This window comes from Somniosus microcephalus, chromosome 8 (assembly GCF_052327205.1).
Source record: "Somniosus microcephalus isolate GS21.2 chromosome 8, FLI_Smic_1.0, whole genome shotgun sequence".
Taxonomy (NCBI): domain Eukaryota; kingdom Metazoa; phylum Chordata; class Chondrichthyes; order Squaliformes; family Somniosidae; genus Somniosus; species Somniosus microcephalus.
In genome coordinates, this window is record NC_140994.1 from 25,095,628 (window position 1) to 25,119,694 (window position 24,067).

Below are 24,067 nucleotides of genomic sequence, written 5' to 3' on the forward strand. Positions count from 1 at the left end.
GTTGTGCAGCATGCAGCAAACGACGATGAATTGGGAGACTCGATCCTGCGAATACTGGAGGGCTCCCCCGGAGCGATCGAGACAGCGGAACCGTTGCTTGAGCACGCCGATTGTTTGTTCTATGAGGTTCCTCGTCGCTTGATGGCTCTCGTTGTATGCCTCTTCAGCAGGGGTCGTGGGCGCGCGGAGCGGGGTCATGAGCCAGGTACACAAAGGATAGCCTTTGTCCCCGATAAGCCATCCTCTTGGGGGAGGCTGTGCCTGGAACATGTCAGCCACAGTTGTCTGTCGCAGGATAAAGGCATCGTGGCTGCTGCCTGGAAAGCGGGCATTGACAGCTAGGATGCGCTGCCTGTGGTCACACACCAGCTGCACATTGAGGGAATGGTAGCCCTTCCGGTTGCGGTAATCCTCGGCATGCTCAAGAGGTGCCCGCAAAGCCACATGCGTGCAGTCAATGGCGCCCTGCACCATGGGGAAGCCCGCTATTCTTGCAAACCCCACTGCACACTGCTGCTGCTTGTCCAGGGTCATGGGGAAGGAGATGAATTGATGTCTCCTTCTGAAAAGGGCTTCGGTCACCTGGCGGATGCAGCAATGCACGGTGAACTGGGAGATGTTAGCGATGTCCCCAGTAGCGGATTGGAAGGAGCCGGAGGCATAGAAGTTGAGAGCCACCGTCACCTTCACTGCCACCGACAGAGACGTCCTGCGCATCAGCTGTGGCTGCAGATCTCTCTGAAGCAGTGGGCAGATGTCTGCAACCACCTCCCTTCGGAATCGCAGCCTCCTAACACACATCGCGGCAGACATGGTCAGATAGGAGGTCTGCTGGCGGTATACCCTGCGTGGGTAAGGCCTCAGTTGGCGACGCCTGTTGCCCCCTCTGCGTCTAGCCAGGGCTGCCACTCTCTCACGGCGTCTGTAAGCCCTTCTGGCATAAGGCTGAAATTCAGCGTTGCCACCCAATGCAGCCCCCATTATATGCTGGCAAACACTGAGCTCTGAATGAAGGCTAAGATAATTGGTAAGCTCTGGCCTGAGCCAAAAATACCTGTCCAAGTGTTGGTCCAAAGCAGTCAACTCTCCTCCTTGGTCTCTGTCCAGAAAACCGTTGCACAAGAGTGAATGCTGCAAAATGGCTGGCCTTTATACTGCTGGGTAAGTGCCCTTTAATTAGCGCTCCCCCCGGCCCGGCTGGCCTGTGTACCGTTCCACTTCACAGTCGCTCGGGACACCCGGCGCACAATGGGCCGGCGCGAGTGAAGTTCCGGTTTGGGGCGCACAAAGGGCGTTGCACTATTATATGACGTCATGATCTGCGCGCGCAGAAGGGCGCGCGCTAAGACTTTGCGCCGGCGCTAAATATGTCCTGAAGTTGGGGAGAGGCGCAGATCGCACTGCGCCCGGGCGATAAGCGCCTAGCGCTCGAGATCTACTCCCCCTAAGGCGCTAACGGCTGGCGCGCCCAACTGAATTTCTAGGCCAGTGTCTCTGTGAATAGGGTCCGGAGGAGTTAGAGAGCTTCTGTAAACTGGGCAGGGGTGAAATGTAGGCGACTGACTGTTGAGGTGCTTTGAGGAAGCGATGGTCTGGTCGATCTGTTGAAAATCCAAATGTCACTTTGAGTTCCTATTGTGAAGTATAAATGTGCCTTAAGTTAACCAGAGTGCATAATTTTTAATGTAAAAATTGGAAATTTTCCGGAGGAGCATATCTCAGATGCCCCTAGGAATACACCACTAATTTTATGCCTTCAACATTTGCATTTCTCCCTTCAGGATTTCATATATTTGGTTTTTCTTTCTCTCCTGTACAAGTGGAGGAATGCAGGGTATATCTATGAAGCCCACGAATGTACTTGTTTTCACCTGTCACAGGTATATAATCAGGGATACTCTTGAGTTATCAGCTTTTGCAGCTGTTGGTCAGCTTTTGCTAGTTTGCTAGGTTGGCGTGTATGTAAACTCACTGTCCCATTAGAGGAGCCTATTTTGTTGTTTGCAAGTTATTCAACAACTAGATTTGTGGAAATAATGGATACAGGATTCCATCCTGGCATTTGACAACTGAAAATTACACGATTGATGTATTAGATGACATCACAGTTACTCTCTACTTTTATAGGTTGTCCCTCCACAGCTGCAATCCTTTGTGTTAAGCACCAGACACCTGCAGAAATTGAATTCTCTAAGATCGATGCTAAAATGGATGGAGCATTATATGGAATGTAGCAAGTTCAATGAATTAACTGACCATTTCTTTAGGATCTCACTGAGGTCCACTTCAGAGGCAAGTCAAGAGGTTTTGCCAGTAAAAGCTACAAATGTGCTACAAATGTGTAACTTAGAGGGAGATTGATGATGTGGAACTAATCCACTGCCCCGACTAGCCTTTGTGGATAACTTGCTGATGTTACAAAATGTAAACTCAGTATCACGCTTAGTGCCAGTGTTGAATATTCAATCCACTGTGCCAAGTAAGAGCCAATTACCACAAAACAAAGGAGAAGGACACACTCTTAAGAAGGACAAAAATGGTTCAGTCAGCTCATTACTTTGGAGAAAACAGCATTAATACTGTGGTCACATTCAGGGTGAGCGCCAAAGCAAAATGTCCCAGTATACAAGTGAGACATCAACTTGCAGCATCAAATACTCATGCCCTCTTGGCGATTGATAAGTATATACATAAAAAATTTTAAGAACTTGGTGATCTAGAAGGGTGCATATACGATAGTCTCCCTCCGGGGCTAGTTTGCATCCATTATCTTTGGGGATCTGGTGAGCAAAGCCCATTCCCTAGTAGACTGCTGGTGTTTTCAATACATTATCTAATGTACATATTACAGGTATGTAACAATGTCCATGGCTTTGTCTTGGAGATTTTTTCACCCCTTTTGAAGTCAAACCATGAAACAAAACTGAAACTCATCCTTGTTTAAACTGGTGAGTGCAACTCTTTTTTTTCTATTCGTTTATGGGATGGGGGTGTCGCTGGCAAGGCCAGCATTTATTGCCCATCCGTAATTTCCCTCAAGAAGGTGGTGGTAAGCCGCCTTCTTGAACCGCTGCAGTCCGTGTGGTGAAGGTACTCCCACAGTGCTGTTAGGGAGGGAGTTCCAGGATTTTGACCCAGCGACGATGAAGGAACGGCGATATATTTCTAAGTCAGGATGGTGTGTGACTTGGAGGGGAACTTGGAGGTGGTGGTGTTCCCATGCACCTGCTGCCCTTGTCCTTCTAGGTGGAAGAGGTCGCAGAACTGGGAGGTGCTGCCGAAGAAGCCTTGTGACTTGCTGCAGTGCATCTTGTAGATGGTACATACTGCTGCCACAGTACGCCGGTGGTGGAGGGAGTGAATGTTTTAAGGTGGTAGATGGGGTGCCAATCAAGCAGGCTGCTTTGTCCTGGATGGTGTCGAGCTTCTTGAGTGTTGTTGGAGCTGCACTCACCCTGGCAAGTGGAGAGTATTCCATCACACTCCTTACTTGTGCCTTGTAGATGGTGGAAAGGCTTTGGGGAGTCAGGAGGTGAGACACTCGCCGCCGAATACCTAGCCTCTGACCTGCTCTTGTTGCCACAGTATTTATGTGGCCGGTCCAGTTAAGTTTCTGGTTAAAAGGGGAAACATGAAGCCATCCAATGAGGTAAAATCTCCACCGGTGAGATGGGGTCTCCTGTCCTCCCACTGTAATTTTGGCAGAAAGCACCGTATACTTCATCTGGAATCACTTGGAGCAGTAGAGGGACTTGGGCAGGAGCGGCACTGGGGGTGGAGGGAAAAGGGAAGAAGTCATGAATCAAATTGGAAGGTTAGAAAGAGGGCAGAATAGGGGAAAAAGACAGCTTGATACTTTATAGGGGGACTGGGAGAGGGGGCAAGTGGTACTCACAGGTAGAGTGATCAGTGTGTCAATGTATACTGCCAAAAATAACACAAACAGGGCTCCTCTCTTCTCAGTGGTGCTTCTACACCAGTGCTAAAGCTCTTGCGAGAACAGGTGATCCTGCCTACATCATACAGAAGCTGCAATCCCTGATCCAGTGCAAGCAGCAACACTGAGAGGAAAGAGGGACTTGGTCCAGTGCATTAACAGCTAGACACAGGTAAGCGTGGGATGGGGCAAGGGAATGGATGGTAACTGATGGTGTGAAATTGAAGGCAATTGAACAGGTGAAGGAAGGAGAAAATGATGACAATGAAGGGGAGAAAGAAAGTGGAAATAAAGTGCTTCGGAGGGGAAGAGGAGAGAAGCTGGGGCGGCACTTTGGGTCAGGGTAGGAAGGAAATTGCTACCATTTCCTAAGAGGAAGAGGGTATGGAGAGTGTCAAAATGGGAAGGGGTAGGAAAGAGCGCCAGTATGAACATTGGGAAGAGGAGGAGGCGACAGTGCCAGCTGGAACCAAGAGAATGGAAGAAGAGTACCAGCTTAACTGGGTTGCAGGGGGAGAAGAGTGGCAGATAGAATTGACAGTGAGGAGAGAAGTGATCCAGTATTGACTAGAAGGGTAAGAGGAGAGTATTTCCCTTGTTGGCATTTGCTTTACAAATGTCTGCACAAATGTATGAATAAGCACATTCTACATTGCCAGACCCAGACACCTGGGGAAATGGAGGGAGGTGGGCACACAACAGAGTACATCCCTGAACACTTTTCCACTCTTACCCAACCCAGGGTGGCACGAAAGTCCAAGCCACTAGAATTAGGGAATAGCATGGAGCCAATAATCTCCTTTGGGATTCTATGTATAATGTGATGCTGGCTGCAGCTGGAGCTGGTTAACAGATCCTGATCACTAGCCACTAAACACTTGCTAGTAAATGTGTGTGTGTGTGTGTGTGTGTGTGTGTGTGTCCATGGCGGGCATGGCCAGGTTCAGACTCAGCTGAAATGACACCACAATCAAATAGTTTGTCAACATTCACTATATAAGCTGACGTATGAAGAATGAGTTACTGCAGTGCTGCTTACACCTGAGGATGAAACTCTTAACAGATCAGTGCCGTCAGGAAAATGAAATTAAACTCTTTCTGTATCTGTTGCAACGTCAAGATCAGCAATAAAGGTGGCTTGTTCCTGTGAGTGTGTCAGTGCAAAGGGGTCAATCCCAAATCTTAAAGGCAAAATCAGCAATCGGTGTATATACTGTAACTCGAGGGTTGAGAAGCAGACATTACTATTCAAGATACTGTGCATATGTATTTTTCTTGCTCAAAGAATGGTAAAGATGCCAGAGTAAGAATACACTGTTGTAGTGTATTCCTTGAGTATTTTAGCACATTACTCATATGGACAGCTTCACTGCTAAGGAATTTATATAATGTGAAGCCAAATAACCACACATGCATATCACAACTATCACGTCTCTCTCTTCAAACACACTAAATATGAAGCAAAATTGATTTTTTTTATGGCTTAGGCCACAGGAATTATTCTTTCAACTGTTATGTAGAAAATGGCCTTTATTTCATTTTGAGGACACCTGAATCATTCAGACATTAGGATTCTGCAAAACAACATGACATACTTGTTTAATTTGAATTTCTAGACCTGCCCTTGGGGCCTGATTGATATATGTCCACTGCAGTATTGTCTTCTCTTGCAAATAAACAAAGTCAACAAGGAAAGGTCCTCAGGAAATAGAACAGGATTGAGGTTAGCTTTTCATTAATATTCAGCTTTACAGATTATTCTGAAGTTTCTAGAATATGGGCATTCTTTATTTTGTGAAAATAGGTACTGCACAAAGTTAACTGTAGGTGAGTAAGTCTTGCACCTAAGGTAGTTAGACCACAATTAATGTAAAGCACTGGAGAAAGTGCTGTGAAGATTTACAAGGATGATATCAGAACTGAGAGGGTACTACTAGCAGGAAAGATTGAACAGGCTGGGGCTCTTTTCTCTAGAAAAGACGGAGAGGTGATCTGAGAGAGGTCTTTAAAGTTATGACAAGGTTCGATAGGGTAGATGTAGAGAAGATGGTTCCACTTGCGTGTGAAGTCCAAAACTAGGGGCCATGAATATAATATGATAGAAAAATACTGCGGATGCTGGAAATCCAAAATAACAACAGAAAACGCTGGAAAAACTCAGCAGGCCAGGCAACATCCGTAGAGAAACAGAGTTAACGTTTCAGGTCAAAGACCTTGTGGTAAACCACTGTAGTTCACTGTGTTCACTGTTGTTGTTGTTGTTGTTGTCGTTCACTCTTGTTTCACTGTTGTGCCTGACTATGCCTCAGCTGACTCCGCCCCTGGGCTACCGAGTATAAGAGCGGCCGCATGGCAGCTCCTGGCATTCGGTCGTCCACTAGAGGCATAGTCCTGATCTGTCTGAAGTGCAATTCAGTAGTTAATAAAAGCCTGTTGTTCTGAACTCTGCCCAGCCTTTTATTAGAATTGATAGCGCATCAATTTTATTAACTACTGAAAAAAACAAAAAAAAACGATGCTGCAGATTCTTAAGATCAAGTGCCTGGAACTCGACCCGCAAGAACCGGACTCGACTGCTAAGTTCTCGCACTGGCTGCACTGTTTTGAGTCCTTTCTGACTGCATCCGGCGAGACCGTCGCCGCCGAGACCGACAAGCTCAGGGTGCTGAACTCTAAAGTAAACCACCGAGCTTTTGCCCTTATCCGGGACGCTACGAGCTACCAGGGGGCTATCGACATCTTGAAGGAGCAATACGCACGCCCGGTCAACTATGTTTACGCAAGACATCTCCTGGGGTCTCGCAAACAACAGCCCGGGGAACCCACAGAAGCATACATACGGGCGCTGAAGGAACTCGGCCGAGCCTGCGAATGCAAGCAAGTAACAGCCACGGAACATACGGAGGAGCTCATCCGGGACGCCCTCGTGGCGGGCCTCAAGTCCACTCACACACGGCAGCGACTGCTGGAAAGTAGCGAGCTCGACCTGAAGAAGGCGATTTCACTCACCCTCTCGTTGGACGTAGCCCACCGGAACATGGAGGCCTACTCCCCGGACCGCGCGGCCGCCTCATAGATGCCGCAGCCGCCGCCACCTTGGGACGCGGCGCCGCCACGGGCCCTGGCCTCAACTGCTGCAGCGATGTCCCGCCCGAGCCAGAAATGTTATTTCTGTGGCCAAACCAAACACTCCAGGGCGCGCTGCCCGGCGAAAAACGCGGTCTGCTCTGCCTGCGGTAAGAAGGGACACTACGCTGGTGTCTGCAGAAGTCAGAAGACCCCTACCTCCAGCAGCGCCACGTGCGATTCGTGGGAGCGGCCATCTTGCCTCCCTCCAGCCTCGTGGGGATCGGGATCGTCATGGGCGCCGCCATTTTGTCCTTCCTCTCCGACGCCGCCATCTTGTCCGCCATTCTGCCAACGGGCCCCCGACTCACCCACCGCCGCCTCACCGGGGTTCTACAGCGACGCTACCGACTCCACAGCGGCCTCCATCACGCTGGATCAATCCAGACCCCATCAGCTAGCCAGGTCCACGATGGACATCCAGGTAAATGGCCGCGCCACAACTTGCCTTTTTGATTCCGGGAGCACGGAGAGCTTCATACACCCTGATACAGTACGGCGCTATTCCCTCTCGGTCCGGCCAACGCGCCATCGGATCTCCATGGCCTCGAAATCCCACTCAGCAGACGTCGGCGGCTACTGCGTAGTGACCCTCTCGGTGAAGGGCTCCGTATATAAAAATGTAAAGCTATTCGTCCTGCCACATCTCTGCGCTACCGTTCTACTGGGGTTGGACTTTCATTGTCACTTTAAGAGTGTCACCTTGACATACGGTGGACCTCTTCCCCCGCTCACTGTCTGCAACCAGCAGTTTTTAAATTGCCCGCCGCGCCCCACCTGTAGTCTCTCCACCCTCAAAATCACACACCCCCCCCTGTTCGCCAACCTCACCCGCGGCTGCAAGCCTATCGCCACAAAGAGCAGGCGATACAGCACCGGGGACAGATCCTTCATAAGATCTGAGGTGACGCGGCTCCTGAAAGAGGGGATTATTGAGGATAGTACCAGCCCCTGGCGAGCCCAGGTGGTAGTCGTTAAGACTGGCAACAAGCAGCGCCTAGTCATCGACTACAGCCAGACTATCAACAAGTACACCCAGTTGGACGCATACCCCCTCCCCCGCATAGCCGACATGGTTAATAAGATAGCGCAATACCGCGTTTTCTCGACCATTGACCTCAAGGCAGCATACCACCAAATGCCTATCCGCCCTGAGGACCGCCAGTACACAGCTTTCGAGGCAAACGGCCGCCTTTTTCACTTCCTCAGGGTTCCTTTTGGCGTCACCAATGGTGTCTCCGTCTTCCAGAGGGAGATGGACCGGATGGTTGACGAGAATGCGTTACAGGCCACGTTTCCCTACCTAGACAACGTGACCATCTGCGGCCATGACCTGCAGGACCATGACGCCAATCTTGATAAGTTCCTCCGCACGGCCCAACTCCTAAACCTCACGTACAACAAGGAAAAGTGCATATTCCGCACAGCCCGCCTCGCTATCCTTGGTTGCGTGGTGAAACACGGAGTCATCAGTCCTGACCCTGACCGGATGCGCCCGTTGATGGAACTTCCCCTGCCCCACTGTCTCAAGGCCCTCAAAAGGTGCCTGGGCTTCTTTTCCTATTACGCCCAGTGGGTCCCTCATTATGCGGACAAAGCCCGTCCACTTATCAAGTCCACTTCCTTCCCCCTGACGGCGGAGGCCCGCTTAGCCTTTCACCGTATAAAAGATGACATTGCCAAGGCCACCATGCACTCGGTAGACGAGTCCATCCCCTTCCAGGTGGAGAGCGATGCATTCGACTTTGCCCTGGCCGCTACCCTTAACCAGGCGGGAAGACCCGTGGCCTTCTTTTCACGAACCCTCCAGGGCTCCGAACTCAGACACTCCTCTGTGGAAAAAGAGGCCCAGGCCATTGTGGAGGCGGTGCGCCACTGGCGGCACTACCTGGCTGGAAAACGATTTACCCTGCTTACTGACCAGCGTTCAGTTGCTTTCATGTTCAACAACAAGCAGAGGGGTAAAATCAAAAATGACAAGATTTTGAGGTGGAGAATCGAACTTTCCACCTACAATTACGACATCTTGTACCGGCCAGGGAAACTCAACGAACCCTCAGACGCTCTATCGCGAGGCACATGCGCCACCGCGCAGATCGATAGACTACGGGGCCTCCACAACGACCTCTGCCACCCGGGGGTCACCAGGTTCTTCCATTTCATTAAGGGCCGCAATCTGCCTTACTCCATCGAGGAGGTCAGGACCATGACCAGGAGCTGCCCAGTCTGTGCAGAGTGCAAGCCGCGCTTCTATAGGCCTGACAGAGCAAACCTGATCAAGGTCACCCGCCCTTTTGAGCGCCTGAGTATCGACTTTAAAGGGCCCCTCCCCTCCTCTGACCGCAATGTGTACTTCCTCAACATAGTTGATGAGTACTCCCGTTTCCCTTTTGCCATCCCCTGCCCGGACATGACCACCGCTATGGTCATTAAATGCCTGCACAACCTGTTTGCTCTGTTCGGTTTTCCCAGCTATATTCATAGCGACCGGGGCTCGTCCTTCATGAGCGACGAACTCCGTCAGTACCTGCTCATGAGAGGTATTGCCTCAAGCCGGACCACCAGCTACAACCCCCGGGGGAACGGACAGGTTGAAAGAGAGAATGCAACGGTCTGGAAGGCGGCCCTCCTAGCCTTAAAATCTAGGGGCCTTCCGACCTCTCGTTGGCAGGATGTCCTACCCGATGCGCTCCACTCCATCCGGTCACTGCTGTGTACAGCCACCAACGCAACCCCCCATGAGCGAATGTTTGTTTTTCCCCGGAGGTCCACATCCGGTAACTCACTACCACACTGGCTGATGTCCCCAGGGCCCGTCCTGCTGAGGAAGCATGTAAGGTCCCACAAAACGGCTCCCCTGGTAGAGAAGGTTCCATGCCAACCCCCAGTACGCCTACGTGGCATACCCGGACGGGCGGGAGGATACAGTCTCCATTAGAGATCTGGCACCCTCGGGGTCTACTGGCCCGCCACCATTGCCCCCCACCACGACCCCCTCCGACACAGCCCAAAATTCAGTAGACCCAATTCTCACCCCTGTCCATTCCACCCCAGTAGACGGCATGCCGCGCCCCCAGGGCCAGCCGGAGCCCACTCGCCCACCCAACACCAAAGGGGACGATACGCCGGTGCTGGACCCCGCTCAAGACGCGTCGTGGGAAGCTGTACCATCGCAACCGTCGCCACGAAGATCTCGACGGCAAACGAGGCCGCCCGACAGACTCGCCTACTCGACTTTTGATCCTTTCATCCCCTCCGGCTCATTTTCCCGAGCCCTACTGTGCTTTAAAATCTAGTCCCCTGTGTTCCTGTTTTTGTTCCAGTTCGTGTACGAAAGGTCTGATGCGCTATCAATTCTAATAAAAGGCTGGGCTAGAGTTCAGAAGCAAGCAGGCTTTTATTAACTACTGAATTGCACTTCAGACAGATCAGGACTATGCCTCTAGTCATAGTCCTGATCTGTCTGAAGTGCAATTCAGTAGTTAATAAAAGCCTGTTGTTCTGAACTCTGCCCAGCCTTTTATTAGAATTGATAGCGCATCAGACCTTTCGTCAGAACTGGAAAAAAACAGGAAAGGGGATAGATTTTAAAGCAAGTAGGGGCTGGGAAATGGGGGAGGGGATGAAAGAACAAAAGGGAGGGTCAGCGACAGGCTAGAAAGCAGGAGAGATTAAAAGACATTGAGAGGCATTAAGAGATATACAAGGAACAAAGGATGGCTCTGGATGAAGTGTGAATGGCCCTGGCAGAATGAAGGACAGCTGCCATGTGGGAGGGAAGAAAAAAGCCCAGACAAAAGTGTGGATTAAAAGAGAGAATATATATAGCTGAAGTGCCCGGCGGTGCTGAGGGTCTTTTGAGGGCATGTTGTTGTTGGAAGAGAGAGAGAGAGCGACTGGGGGGGAAGAGAGAGAGCGACTGGGGGGAAGAGAGTGACTGGGGGGGAAGAGAGAGCGACTGTGGGGAAGAGAGAGAGCGAGCGACTGGGGGGAAGGAAGAGAGCGACTGGGGGGAAGAGAGCGACTGGGGGGAAGAGAGCGACTGGGGGGAAAGGGGAGGGAAGGGGGGGAAAGGGGAGGGAAAGGGGAGGAAAGGGGAGGGGGGAGGGAAAGGGGAGGGAAAGGGGGGGGAAAGGGGAGGGGGAAAGGGGAGGGGAGGGAAAGGGGAGGGGGGAGGGAAAGGGGGGGAAAGGGGAGGGGGGAGGGGAAGGGGAGGGGGAGGGGAGGGGGGAAAGGGGAGGGGAGGGGGAAAGGGGAGGGGAGGGGGGGAAAGGGGAGAGGAGGGGGGAAGGGGAGGGGGAAAGGGGAGGGGGGAAAGGGAGAGGGAGGGGGGAAAGGGGGAAAGGGGAGGGGGGAAAGGGGAGGGGGAGAGGGAGGGAGGGAGGGAGGGAGGGAGAGGGAGGGGACAGGGAGGGGGAGGGGACAGGGAGGGGGAGGGGGAGAGGGAGGGGGGAGGGGGGGAGAGGGAGAGGGAGGGGGGGAGGGGGAGGGGGAGAGGGAGGGTGGAGAGGGGGAGAGGGAGGGGAGAGGGAGAGGGAGGGGGGAGAGAGGGAGAGGGAGGGGGGAGAGAGGGAGAGGGGAGGGGGGAGAGGGAAGGGGGAGAGGGAGAGGGGAGGGGGAGAGGGAGAGGGAAGGGGGAGGGGGAGAGGGAAGGGGTAGGGGGAGAGGGAGGGGGGGAGCCAGCAGACCCTCTCCCCTCTGCCGGCGATGGCTCCGCTGAGCTCCGTGCCGCCCCACGCACCCGAGGCCGGGCCTGAGGCAGCTTGAGACACACGATTGTGGCTGGCGAGCCCGGTTGCCGGGGTAACCCTCTCCGCTCCCGCCCCCCCCCCCGCACCCCCGCTAACCTGCTCGCTTTCCTCTGGCCGCGCTCTGTGTGGAGGTGCGTGTGCGCCGTGCAGTGCGATTGTGAATGAAGCGCAAGGAACTTGCAGTGAGCCCAGCCAGCTTTTACCAAGATGGCTGGCCGCTGGTTCGGAATCGGGCCCAGCGGAGGGGTGGGAGGAGCTTGCCACAAAACAATTGCCTAGGGTCCAGCATGGCTGGCAACAGACGCCCAGGCTTCGAGGCCTACCTGCAAAAACAGGGAAAGGTAGGAAAATTAATGAGATTAGATAAAAGATTTAGAAAGTAATTAAAAAATTTAAAAAACAATATGTGTTTTAAAAGCAACTTCTTTTTTAAAGATGCAGAAAGCGGGATAAAGAAATTAAAAGTTTGGAATCAAGATGGCGGCGACTCACCTCGGTTCAGAATGATAAGGCCCGCCCACACACGCACCGATTGGTCAACCGTCAGGTCACTGAACTGTAGGATTGGTCAATCATCACGTCACTCAACTGTAGGATGGCCCGCCCCCACTCGATGCAAATGAGCGGATAATGAGAGGAATTTAAAAAGTTTTTTGGATACCGTCGGCACAATTTTTGTCCGAGCAAAAAGTAAATATGCCTACAAGAGTCCCCTAATGATGAGCTTTCTTTTGATATAACATGTGTAGGTACGCTCTATAACTTTTGATTGTATAGCCAGACAGAGAGACAGAGAGACAGACAGACAGACAGACATATCCTTTTATATATATAGATATATATATATGTGATAGGGGCCGAGGTTATGATCTGAAATTGTTGATCTCTATGTTGAGCCCAGAGGGCTATAGAGTGCCTAATCGAAAGATGAGGTGCTGTTCCTCGAGCTTACGCTGAGCTTCCGTGGAACAATGCAAGAGGCCGAGGACGGTGAGGTCTGAGTGGGAATGGGGTGGTGAATTAAAGTGATAGGCCACCGGGAGCTCGGGTCCCCCTTATGGACTGAACAGAGGTGTTCCACAAAGCAGTCACCCAATCTGCGTTTGGTCCCCCCAATGTAGAGGAGACCACATTGTGAGCAGCAAATACAGTATACTAAATTGCAGGAAGTACAAGTAAATCGCTGTTTCACCTGGAAGGGGTGTTTGGGGCCCTGGATAGTGGGGAGGTATAAGGGCATGTGTTGCATTTCCTGCCCTTGCACGGGAAGGTGCCGGGCGAAGGGGAAGGGGTGCTGGGGGTGGTAGAGGAGTGGACTAGGGTGTCTCGGAGGGAGCGGTCCCTACGGAATGCTGAAAGGGGAGGGGAAGATGCATTTGGTGGTGGGATCACGCTGGAGGTGGCAGAAATGACGGAGGATGATCCGTTGAATGTGGAGGCTGGTGGGGTGAAAGGTGAGGACAAGGGGAACTCTATCGTGGTTCTGGGAGGGAGGGGCAGGGGTGAGGGCAGAAGTGTGGGAGATAGAACGGACACAGTCGACGGCCGTGTCGACCACAGTAGAGGGGAATCCTCAGTTGAGGAAAAAGGAAGACAAGCACTGGTATGGAAGGTGGCATCGTCCGAGCAGATGCGGTGGAGACGGAGAAGCTGGGAGAATGGAATAGAGTCCTTACAGGAGGCGGGGTGGGAGGAAGTGTAGTCCAGGTAGCTGTGGGAGTCAGTGGGCTTGTAGTGAGTGTTTGTCAATAACCTATCCCCAGAGATGGAGACGGAGAAGTCGAGGAAGGGAAGGGAAGAGTCGGAGATGGACCATGTGAAGGTGAGGGAAGAGTGGAAATTGGAAGCAAAGTGAATGAAATTTTCTAGTTCAGGACGAGAGCAGGAGACAGCACCATATAAGATGGTCACTAATAAATCTAATAAGGAATTTAGGAGAAACTTCTTTACTCAGAGAGTGGTGAGAATGTGGAACTCGCTGCAACATGGAGTAGTCAAGGCAAATGGCATAGATGCATTTAAGGGGAAGCAATTTAAGTACATGAGGGAGAAAGGAATAGAAGGACATGTTGATGGGGTGAGATGAAGTAAGGAAGGGGGAATGGGGATGTGGGTGATGATGATGGTTTTGAAAGGGAGGGGGACCATTGAGCTAGTATGGAAGAGAAGTTGGGTGGTCAGCAATTTAGTCAAAATCGGGTTAAGGGAATAGGAGGTGGGTCTAATGGACAAGATAAGCTTAGAGAGTGCATGAGGATAAATAGGAAAGAAACTAGAGATAGACTTGTGTTCAGGGCTAGGGCAGGTGGGAGCCGGGGGCAGGGTGGAAGGTTTGGTTTGGTGGGTAAAGGGAAGGGGAAAGAAGCAGGAGGGGAGAGGGGTTTAAAGAGAGTTGGTAGTGAAGAAGCCGAAGGTTACCTTTGCTCTCCTGGATGAATATACATTTCTTTCGCACTTTTACCACATGTTGCTCAGACACATATGTGACAAAACTAATCCTGTTGATATTTTAGTGCTGATAGCTTTTCAATGCTGATTTTGTACTTTTAGTGAATTACACCTGCTCAGTGAAGTGATGGTCTAGTGCCATCTAGTTTCTGCAATGTGCAGCTACTCACTATTCTCAGTATTTTACTGAAGGAAGAAAGATATACAACTTCGTATTACACATACTAGGAAAATTAAACTCACCAATTATCCCGGAGTGACTCACTTTAATAAATGTAGCCAAGTAAGCTTTCAAGTTAATATTAGTACGCCTGCCTCCTCAGCTCCTTCCCTTCACTGGTTCTTTGCCCGTTTTCTTGCAAAAGCTCTGCAGAAATGATGTAAACAGCCGTGTGTGCCATTTCTCCAGTGATTCTGCCGATCTTCTGCTGAAGTTGCGGCAGATCATTGGGAGAAGCCCTGTGGAAATTCCAGGCGATCATCATTTCAGGCCAAGCACAGCATTTCCTTTTTCTAAAAGCCTAACTCTTCATCGATATCAAATCTCTATTTACTTCTTTTTAGGACCGATTTTCTCTGGTTGAAGTCCAAGTGACAGTCTTCGGTGAGTATAAAGGAAACTTGACTTTTTTTTTCCCAAGTGCAAGTATTCTGTGAAGTACAAGTGAACAGATCACTAGCTGATGCTATTTTATAACTCAGCCAGCAACAGATTCACTTTTGAAAGGATTAAATGAGCAGCATGGCATTCTTCAGGATATGTAGGCTCCTTCGAGCGCTCAGGCTGGAGATTGACCAATTTCATTAACACACATTGATAGTGGGCCTCAACAGTCAACCACAGCTTACCCCTCCTCGCATTTTGTAAGTTATTTTCTCTTGTTCTGGCTGTCGTGCCTTTCTCTGGGTGAGCAGGCAGTGCCTTGTTACCAAGCCTCTTCCAAAACAACTCTCTGGGATATCAGAAGGAGCAAGTGGGCAAAGGTTGATAAACATTTGGGATGTCATCAATAAAGCTATTGTTCACTCTTTCTTAAATGACATTAAACGTTCCTTAAACATGATTTGTTTTAATACAGATAATGTGCAGTGAAGTGCAAAGAAACTAGTTAGCGGTTCCGGTGTTGGGGAATCATTCTTAGTTAACTTGAAACCCTACATTCACCATAGCATTTTGCAGGAGCAAGAGATTAAAATCTCTCGGTACGACACCGTGTAATTAACTGCAACGTTTAAGGCTAAACAAGCACCAAGTTTTGTGTCCCAACTGAAAATACTTTGTATAGTGACATCAGATCACGTTACATTGCACTGCAACACCGAGAAGTGGAAAATGGGATACAGCAATTTACTTTGAAAGAAAAGAATGATCTGATTATAACGTTTGAACACATTGGATTTTGCACCGTCTCAATATATTCTGCTGGCTTTTAATGATTCCATCTTTGTATCTTCAAAATGGCTCCTTTGTATATACTTGCTGTATGTTTTCCCTTATAACTTTGATCAATGTGCAGCCATTACTAGATCTTAAATGTGCGATCACTCACAGTTCTCCCAATGGCTCAGCCAGTTTATATTGAGAAGCTGAATCAGAGAGCTCAGGAAGGTTCCTGGCTTGAAATGCGGTCTGGGCTGAGATAGCTCATTTTAGCCAGGGTAACAGGAGGGTTACTACAATGTAGTTGTTACAAGTTTAGGGCCTTACCTTAGATATTTTTGGGGGTATAATAGTGTTTGTCACTCCTGCAAGTGGTTCTGAGCATCTTACATTTAGGGGTGTACCTAAAATCAACTTACGTGATAGCGTAACCCAATGGATGTAACAATGTGTCCCTCTTGCTATACAAACTAGATATCAAGTCTTTTGAATATAGCGTCACGTGTTTCAATCTTTTTGAAGGTGGGTGAGAAAATACATGGCAAGACAGGCCAGGTAAGAATTGTTAAGCTGCTTTATTTCACAGCAGGTGAACATACAGAAGTTACGATCAATTCACTTATTTCAATCAGTACAACTCTTCTTCGTGGAATACAGAATAATGAACATGCCACACTTCCCCATATAAATGGGTTTTCTTACTTGACTTAAACAAAATATCTCCTACCTACCTTCCTGCATGCTAAATTTCTGAGCCTACCAAAACCTGCCCTCTGAACTTTGTTTTTAAAAATTGAGTGGGGGGGGGGGGGGGTTCCCTTCCTGTGCTCACAACCAAAAGGGAAGGGCTGGCAGACAATTATTGCCGAACTCCTGGGACCAGAGACTTCCCAATGGGTGTGAGGTGTTCATCGATTACTGAGACAAGCTAATAAATCACTTATTGTTCAATGTCTTTGGGGAAAATTTGCATTTTAACCACCTTTCGTCTCAGTGCCTTTCTTTTTAAACTTGTCAGTACACTTTGCTTTAAAACACAATCCTTAAGTATAACTTTTTTTAAAATCCTTTCTGTGGAAAAATGATCAAAAATCTTGAATGTAACCAGTATTTAGAGGAATTATTATAACAAACCAAAATAGTTTAAGATCAATGTCAAATCGGTTGGTCAATAATTTTTAAGAAATTTGTTCTAGCAGAATCAGAAATTGTAGCACAGATAAAGGCAATTTGGTCCATCTCGCCAGTGCCAGCTCTACAACTGAAGCTATCCATTTTACTACCATTTCCCTGTATTGTTTTATATTACTTTTTTTTCAACTGTTTATCCAATTCCTTTTTTAATGTTATAGTCTATGCTTCAATGGTCATATGTGGCAGTAACATATATTCTAATAACCCTCTGTGTAAATGGAAATCTAACTTCCCTTTCATTCTTCTAGAAATAATCCCGAGTCTATGCTCCATTGTTACTGATTTGCCAACCAACAGGAACAGCGGAGTTGAATTTCCACGAGGGGTACTCCTGACCTCCTACTGGCAGAAACCTTGCAGAAACTGCATCAATGGCCATTTACATAGTAAAGGCCGTTTCTCCAGGGCTTCCGAAATTACGGTAGATCAGAACCCCCCCGCCCCCCACCCCACGAAATTCTACCCCAATCTATTTACCCTTTGAAAACCTCTATCGGATACCATTTAACCTTCTCTGCACCAGTTTTTAAAAAAAACTTCAATTTTTCAAACCTTCCTTCATAACTATAACCTCTAATTTTAGCTAAAAGATAATTCCCTACTTTGTTGGGTCAGTGCTGAGTAAAACTTCCATTTGTGCTTTAGCCTATGCTAATGCTCATGTTTATTTTTTCCCCCATTTTACTTGCTCTCCACATGACAGTCTAGGGAGAAGTGGAGGCGGACGTTAATGTAGAGCTTAAAGAAAGTAGCTTTTCACTTGTGTGCGTTTGTCCTGAAAAAACAGCCCTGCCCAATATTTTCTGACGGATTGTTACCTAGAGCCAGCTGGTGTTAGAAACTTAGGGTGCATATTGAGTAGTCTACAAACCACCGCAAAGTAACTGCTAGGCCAGAACACTGAAAAAAGCAGCACAAACCTCTTTGATAAACTTTTATTTTATAAAAGTGACAAAACAGTTCTCCTCAAACCAGGTATCGGATCTTTGAGATCAGCCTCCTGCAATTTGCATTTCAAACATCAAGATCACAATTAGTAGACCAAAAAAAAGGCTTCAGCGCTTGCACAATTTCTCATTCTCCCCCTTCCCCTCCCCACAAGAGATACTACATACAGACAGACAACAGCTCACAACTGTACAGAAACAATGTCACAGCCCTTTTTGGCTCTGTGGTAATGATTATGTCTTGAGCAAGGATTAAGTTTTGTGTCACGTTCCCAACCGTTCTCAAGACTCCTACCAAGGGCAAAAGCAGCTTTGTTTTGCACAACTGAGCTTTAGTGGTTAATAATCTTCAAATTGCATCGCACTGCCCTAAAATAATTTTGTGTTACAATATTTACCTATTTAAAAAGGGTAAATTATTGTATAATAATGAGTAAGATAACCAAAAAGGTGCAGTTCTGACAAACAATATGCACTATGCTCCTTATAAATAGTTTCAGGCCTTTTGCAGTCATTGGTCAATAGTCAAAAACTAATGCCATGCAACAACTTAGCCCAGCACTGATAGGAGGACTGGCAGCAAAATAGGTCATGGGTCCAAGTCCTCTGGGTCCAAGAACACTGCAACCTCGATCTTAACCTCTGATCTTAACATTTCAATTTCCATCCATTACTAATTTGCCAGTTTTGCAGCATCCTTGGACTGAATTGAAAAAGTAAAATAGAATATTCCAACTTTTATACTGTGCCAGTCTATCGCCAGTTTGCACCACAAAGAAAACAGTAACCTCTTCAATTAACCTTTTCCCTCACCAAAAACAGAACTGAACAAGCATACGCCTACAAGCAGTATGTAGGAGATTGACCTGTTAAGGTAATATGTAACTTTGTTTTGTACTTGAATGGAAGAGTCAGTCCTTGAAGTTCTCAACTGGGTCAAGATCATTCACCAGAATATGGACAGGATCACCTACATAATACCCTAAAGATTGAGTTATACCTGCCATGCTTTTCCTGTTTTGTACTTTTACCTACATTTGTTCACTTCATATGATATTAAATAAATGTTGCTAAAGTTGCAGTAATGCAGTTAGTATACATTGGAAACTATAAAAACTTAAAAGTACATGACAGCCCAGTCAAATATTCAGCTATCTTTTAACATGTATTTAATAGAGTCCCCCCCCGATGGCTCAGTAAGTATACAGTGTGCTATGGTACCAAATGATCCAGACTACAAAGATTCCAGGTTTAAATTCCTAATTTGTGCTGAGCTAGCTGATCTCAGCCGCAGCATCCCTGGGCTAGGGTCGAGGGGGAAAAAATTGACTGGGACTTCTGCTCTTGATCTCCATCCAAGCACCCCTGCCTCCCCCCGCCCCCACTGCAAAATCCATCTTGTTTGTGTGTGTGTGTCTGTGTATGTTTGCGGTTGTCAAGCAAGGGCAGGATTGGCCTTGGCTGTGACAGCCCACATGGTTGAAATATAACCAGCCAACACTCACTAACCAGGCCCATTCATGAAAAAAGGCCACTTTGGGGAGATCCTAGAAAGCTGATGGAATTCATGGTACAGTATCCCAACGAGTCTCAGCCTCCAGGACAGGAAGGTAGAAAATCAGCGGTGGGGAGGGCTGTTATCTTACTTCAGGACTTGTTTACTGCTGTTAACACACAACAAATTAGCCCATACAGCTCAAAGGTTAGTTGAATTTGTGGCTACTGCCACGTTGAAAGCAGATACCAATTTAAAATGGTGAGTCATTTCCACAGACCTGGTCATTGTCACAAAATCTAAATCATCTTGAAATAGATTCCGATTTTATTGTTGTTTCAAAGAAACAGAACATACCACAATGCAGATGACATAGTAAATATGGTAAAAAGTCAGTGAATTACTATTAATATTTTGTGTTTTCTCATCCACAACACATTTATTTCCTGTATGGCTTTAATAATGGTTTAAGCTCTTTCTTACTTTTGGAAGCACCATATAATTAAGGCTTCTAGTAATCTAGGTTATTTCACAGTCCTGAGCCTAGCAGATCAGTGCAATTGTTGCCAACTAATGCTTTTCAGCTAGTTAAAACGCTCTGTACGTTCCCCTCATGACATAAAATGTTTCAATTTATATCACTGTTTGAGAATTTGTGAGAATTGTGTTCTCACCAACACACACGACAAAAACATGCATGGCCCAATGCCTCTAAGCTGCCTGTACATTCAGAATATCCTACTCCTTGAAAGAAATCCTTCACTCTTTTCTCACCCTGGCACTGTAACACAAAAGCGATTTTTTAAAACCTAAAACAAGTCAAAAGAAAAGACACTTATGATGTAAACAAACTGTATGCCTGAACAAAAACAGAAACTGCTGGAAATACGCCAGCAGGCCAGTCAGCATCTAAAAGAAGAGACAGGTTAAAGTTTCCGTTTTTATTTTGTATTTACGGTATATGTGTTTTTTCTTTCAACCCCTATTCTATGCCAGAAGCATATGTTACAATTTCCACCCCCACCCCCCCCAATTCATGAGGCAGAAAATCGACTTGTGAGTTCTGCAGTCAACCTCACTCATAGAATTGCAATTATCAAATAATGCAGCATGTAGTATCCTTTCTCTCTCTACATGCATAACATATTGCATATATTAGAAACAGGACGTACATGTTTAGACAACTAACGTGGGGAAACTCTTTGGTCTAACACAAAGGTGATGTTTTCCACAAGAGTGATTTGGGTAGTTATTCAGTTATAATGTGGAACATTGACCATTAAGACCCAACTTCTTTTCTCCCAAGATTCAATCAGTACGAGTTTGTGTTAACTCTATGCAGGGGAACAGCTGAGGTCTTCAAATAAATAGATACACAATAAAATACAAAGTACAAAGTGTTAATGTATTACAGTATTTACACATTTCACAGCAACATTGTGGTTTCCTAATCCCAGCCTTTATAAATGATACTGAAGTGCTTTTTTCTTTACATTTCTATAGTATTAGGTGGTCCACCATTATAAGATTTACCATTCTTTCGCTGCAGAGATTCAAGCTAGAAATGCAGCTTACATAAATGAACTTCTCTTACTGAAAGCTGTTGGTATTCCCAGCATAAAACTTCTAGTTAGAAAGTCTCCCCTTTTAGAGGCACAAGACAAAATGTTGTGGACAGTGTGAATTTTATGCCCACTCAGTAGTGGAAAACACTCTTTAAATTAGGGATTAGTGTGTGTCATCAGAGGAATGAGTTGACTACCTTTGCTGGACTCTATATTGGCAGTGGTTCCTGCAGTAAGATAATGCAAAGTTAAAAATGGTTCCATTATCTGGAGCAATCTTTTCCAGTACTTTGAAAACTGTCAGTGGTAATGCTACTGCAGACTTCACAGGTACCAAGGTCGATCTGTGATCATCTGACAATAGATGCACATTTAAAAACATGGGATGGTCTACAAGCTATTTTTATCACCCCCCCCCATCCTATACAATTGAATATTCTGTTAGCATGCAGTGGCCAATCTGAATGCTGGGGGGAGGTGCTTTGTGATGGCTGATTAGTTTCAATGGTCAGTCAAGGCTAGGATTTGAACTTAAAAGTCTTTAGGTTAGTAGCCATGCACGCTACTCTTACAGCATGTTGCTCGCCACAAGATAGATATAACCATTGGAAGGACTGCCTTATTGCCAAGGTACAATTAATGCCTATTGTAAACATATGGCCTTCTTTGAAGTTATATGGCTTTTTTCTTGGTCACTAAGTACTTCAGATTTAATGTAAATACATATGCTGAACCTGTTTTTCAGTAAACCTAAGGCGATCTCTATTTTGAGATCCAGCACACACAAAGTACAGATCAATTAACTGTCAACACAATTAGTCATTAATGCAGGTCAGTGTGGTTGGGCATGGAGCGGCAATTTTGACTCCCCAAACAGCAATTTCCTATTCTCAATTTGGCCAGACTCAGGAGGGGGGATTGAGGGAGAAAAGAAAACGAGAAAGACACACATAGGGGAGGGGTAAAGAGGACCATATATCAACCTGGATTACTCTTTCATATCTCCTTGAAGCTGAGGCCACATCAACCCACAACTTTGTTTCATACATCCTGGCATATAAGCAAGAGACCAAGTCACATGCTGTCCCCTGTTTGAGAATCATGCATGGGACTGGGTTGCCAGCTACAGGATGGAAGGAGGAAGAAAATCTCTTTATTAAGATTACCGTTTGCAATATGAGCAACATCGACTAACTGGGGGAACCAGAACCATAGTGCATTCAAAAGATGAATTGCCCGAAAGGTAACATATCATTTGAAAGTACATTAAGTAGCAACAATTCTACGATCACAACTTTTAAGTCATTCCAAAGAATGCCATTTTTGCAAATGGCTGATCTTCCATTAGATTGTGGGCGGTATTAAAGATGGGTTTAGGGGCAATGTTCCCTCTAATTTTTTTGTTGGGCCACACGGCTCCTTTAACGGGCTGCGCGGCCCGTTCAAAATTCCGGCGTGCGCGTTTTTTTCCACTTAAAGGCTGGCTCACTGGCTGCGCAGGTGCTCCTGAGCGCTGCGCGGCCACGCAGCTTAAAGGGAACATTGGTGAGGAGCTCTTATGAAGCCCATAGCAAACACACAGATTCACTCCTGGTTACTGGAGGTACTGCTGTGATGTCAGGAGAATGGCAGATCATGATAAAAAAAAGTTATGGGGGGGGCGGGCAGGAGAAAAGGTCCTCAGACGATTCTCAATAGAACTCACAGTGTCTGATCATTTAGGTTTTAGTACAGCAGAATCTCTTAGCACATGGCTCTCTCGCATGGCAACCATGCTCCCCAGTGTCCCAAGAACCCAGGATAATTTGATACCTCATTCATTATTGCTGAATTTGACACTCCAGTCCATGGCCTATGAACACCACTTGTCAGGAATAGTGTAGCCTCTTCAAATTAAGTAAGAAGCATAAATTACATAAGCACTAAATGTCAGACAAACTTTTGCAATTTCTAGGTCTACCACAAAATATCAGTGTATTCAACAAGCCAGCAGCAATGATGGCAGTCGCCTCTTAGTGGAGTACGCTTTCATATAGCCGCATCGTAAGACACAGATAGGCGACACTGAATGGAATGGTATATTAGCTCAAATTGCATGGGGGGTGGGTGGAGAGGGGGAAGCAGCCAAGCCAGTCAGCCAAATGCCCTTCACTAAAACAGTGAAATCAAATAGGAGTATGTGGCAAGTAAAATATTCATTTCAGTTCTTAAATGTCAAATAATCAATTATCCGATTCAAATGGGTTAATCAGTCCATGTCAGTAAATCACCATTTGTGACATCCTGTCCAGCATTTTCTATACCACAGTAAAACTAAGGATGTACTCCAGCAGTTTTTGTCGATTGAGGAGAGGTAGAAAGATGTTGCTCAGTTCCAAGGTGGAGCTCCCGCTCTTCTGCACTTTAAAAACCTGCAGAGGCAGAATTGTTATAATTTAAAATACTTGACATTTTTATGCAAGCGTACACAGCTTGCAGTAGCCGTGATATTGTTCTCTTCTCACAATTCCATCTGAACATAAACTTAAAACGCTGCAGCTCTGTTGGGAGTGCCTCTGTTGGCGAGCGTTTTTGTTGCTGTTAGAGCCCGCAGACTAACACTATCTTCTTGGTGGTGCACACTGCTTCTGAAAGTTCTAGGATTACTTTGTCACCGACAGCAGCAACGTAAATGGGGTATAACTTTACATTCTCTGCCTGTATTTCACACTTTGAGCCGGTAATATTGGCCCGTATTATCCGACCAGAGGCTTCCTGCGTGTTGAAACATAAGATTGTGAAGGGGTTGGATCGGGTGGATGCGGGGAAGATGTTCCCGATGATGGGTGAAACTAGAACTAGGGGGCATAGTCGTAGAATAAGGGGCTGCTCTTTCAAAACTGAGATGAGGAGGAACTACTTCACTCAGAGGGTGGTAGGTCCATGGAATATGCAGCCCCAAAAAGCTGTAGAAGTTACATCATTACATAAATTTAAAACAGAAATAGACAGTTTCCTAGAAGTAGAGGGAATTAAGGGTTACGGGGAACGGGCAGGAATTTGGACATGAGTCTAGGTTCGGATCGGTCATGGCCCTGTGGGTAGCGGAGCGGGCCCAGGGGCCGTGTAGCCTGATCCTGCTCCTATTTCGTGTGTCTAATTCTGTTAGATTCAGGAGATGGTTCTGTGATAGTGGATTGGCGGTTAGGATCAGATCAGCCATGATCTTATTGAATGGCGGAGC

General features: G+C 47.2%; 1 protein-coding gene and 1 long non-coding RNA gene across 11 annotated transcripts in view; one reads left to right on the plus strand and one right to left on the minus strand.

Moving 5' to 3' along the window:
• The first annotated feature begins 3,945 nt into the window (after window positions 1-3,945).
• Window positions 3,946-24,067, plus strand: part of LOC147113377 (uncharacterized) — a 61,888-nt gene continuing 41,766 nt past the window's right edge. The window contains exons 1-2 of the long non-coding RNA XR_015079191.1: window positions 3,946-4,109; window positions 14,827-14,866. This is a non-coding gene — a long non-coding RNA (uncharacterized LOC147113377). The remainder of the gene's footprint in view (window positions 4,110-14,826; window positions 14,867-24,067) is intronic.
• The window catches only part of gpam (glycerol-3-phosphate acyltransferase, mitochondrial), an 82,873-nt gene continuing 75,009 nt past the window's right edge, over window positions 16,204-24,067 (minus strand). For 9 of the 10 annotated variants that reach the window (XM_085994375.1, XM_085994373.1, XM_085994371.1 and 6 more), the window contains one exon: window positions 16,204-23,255. In XM_085994375.1, the coding sequence (XP_085850501.1) occupies window positions 23,142-23,255 (114 nt within the window). In that variant the 3' untranslated portion in view covers window positions 16,204-23,141. The remainder of the gene's footprint in view (window positions 23,256-24,067) is intronic. The other variant, XR_015079188.1, reaches the window with a different exon arrangement.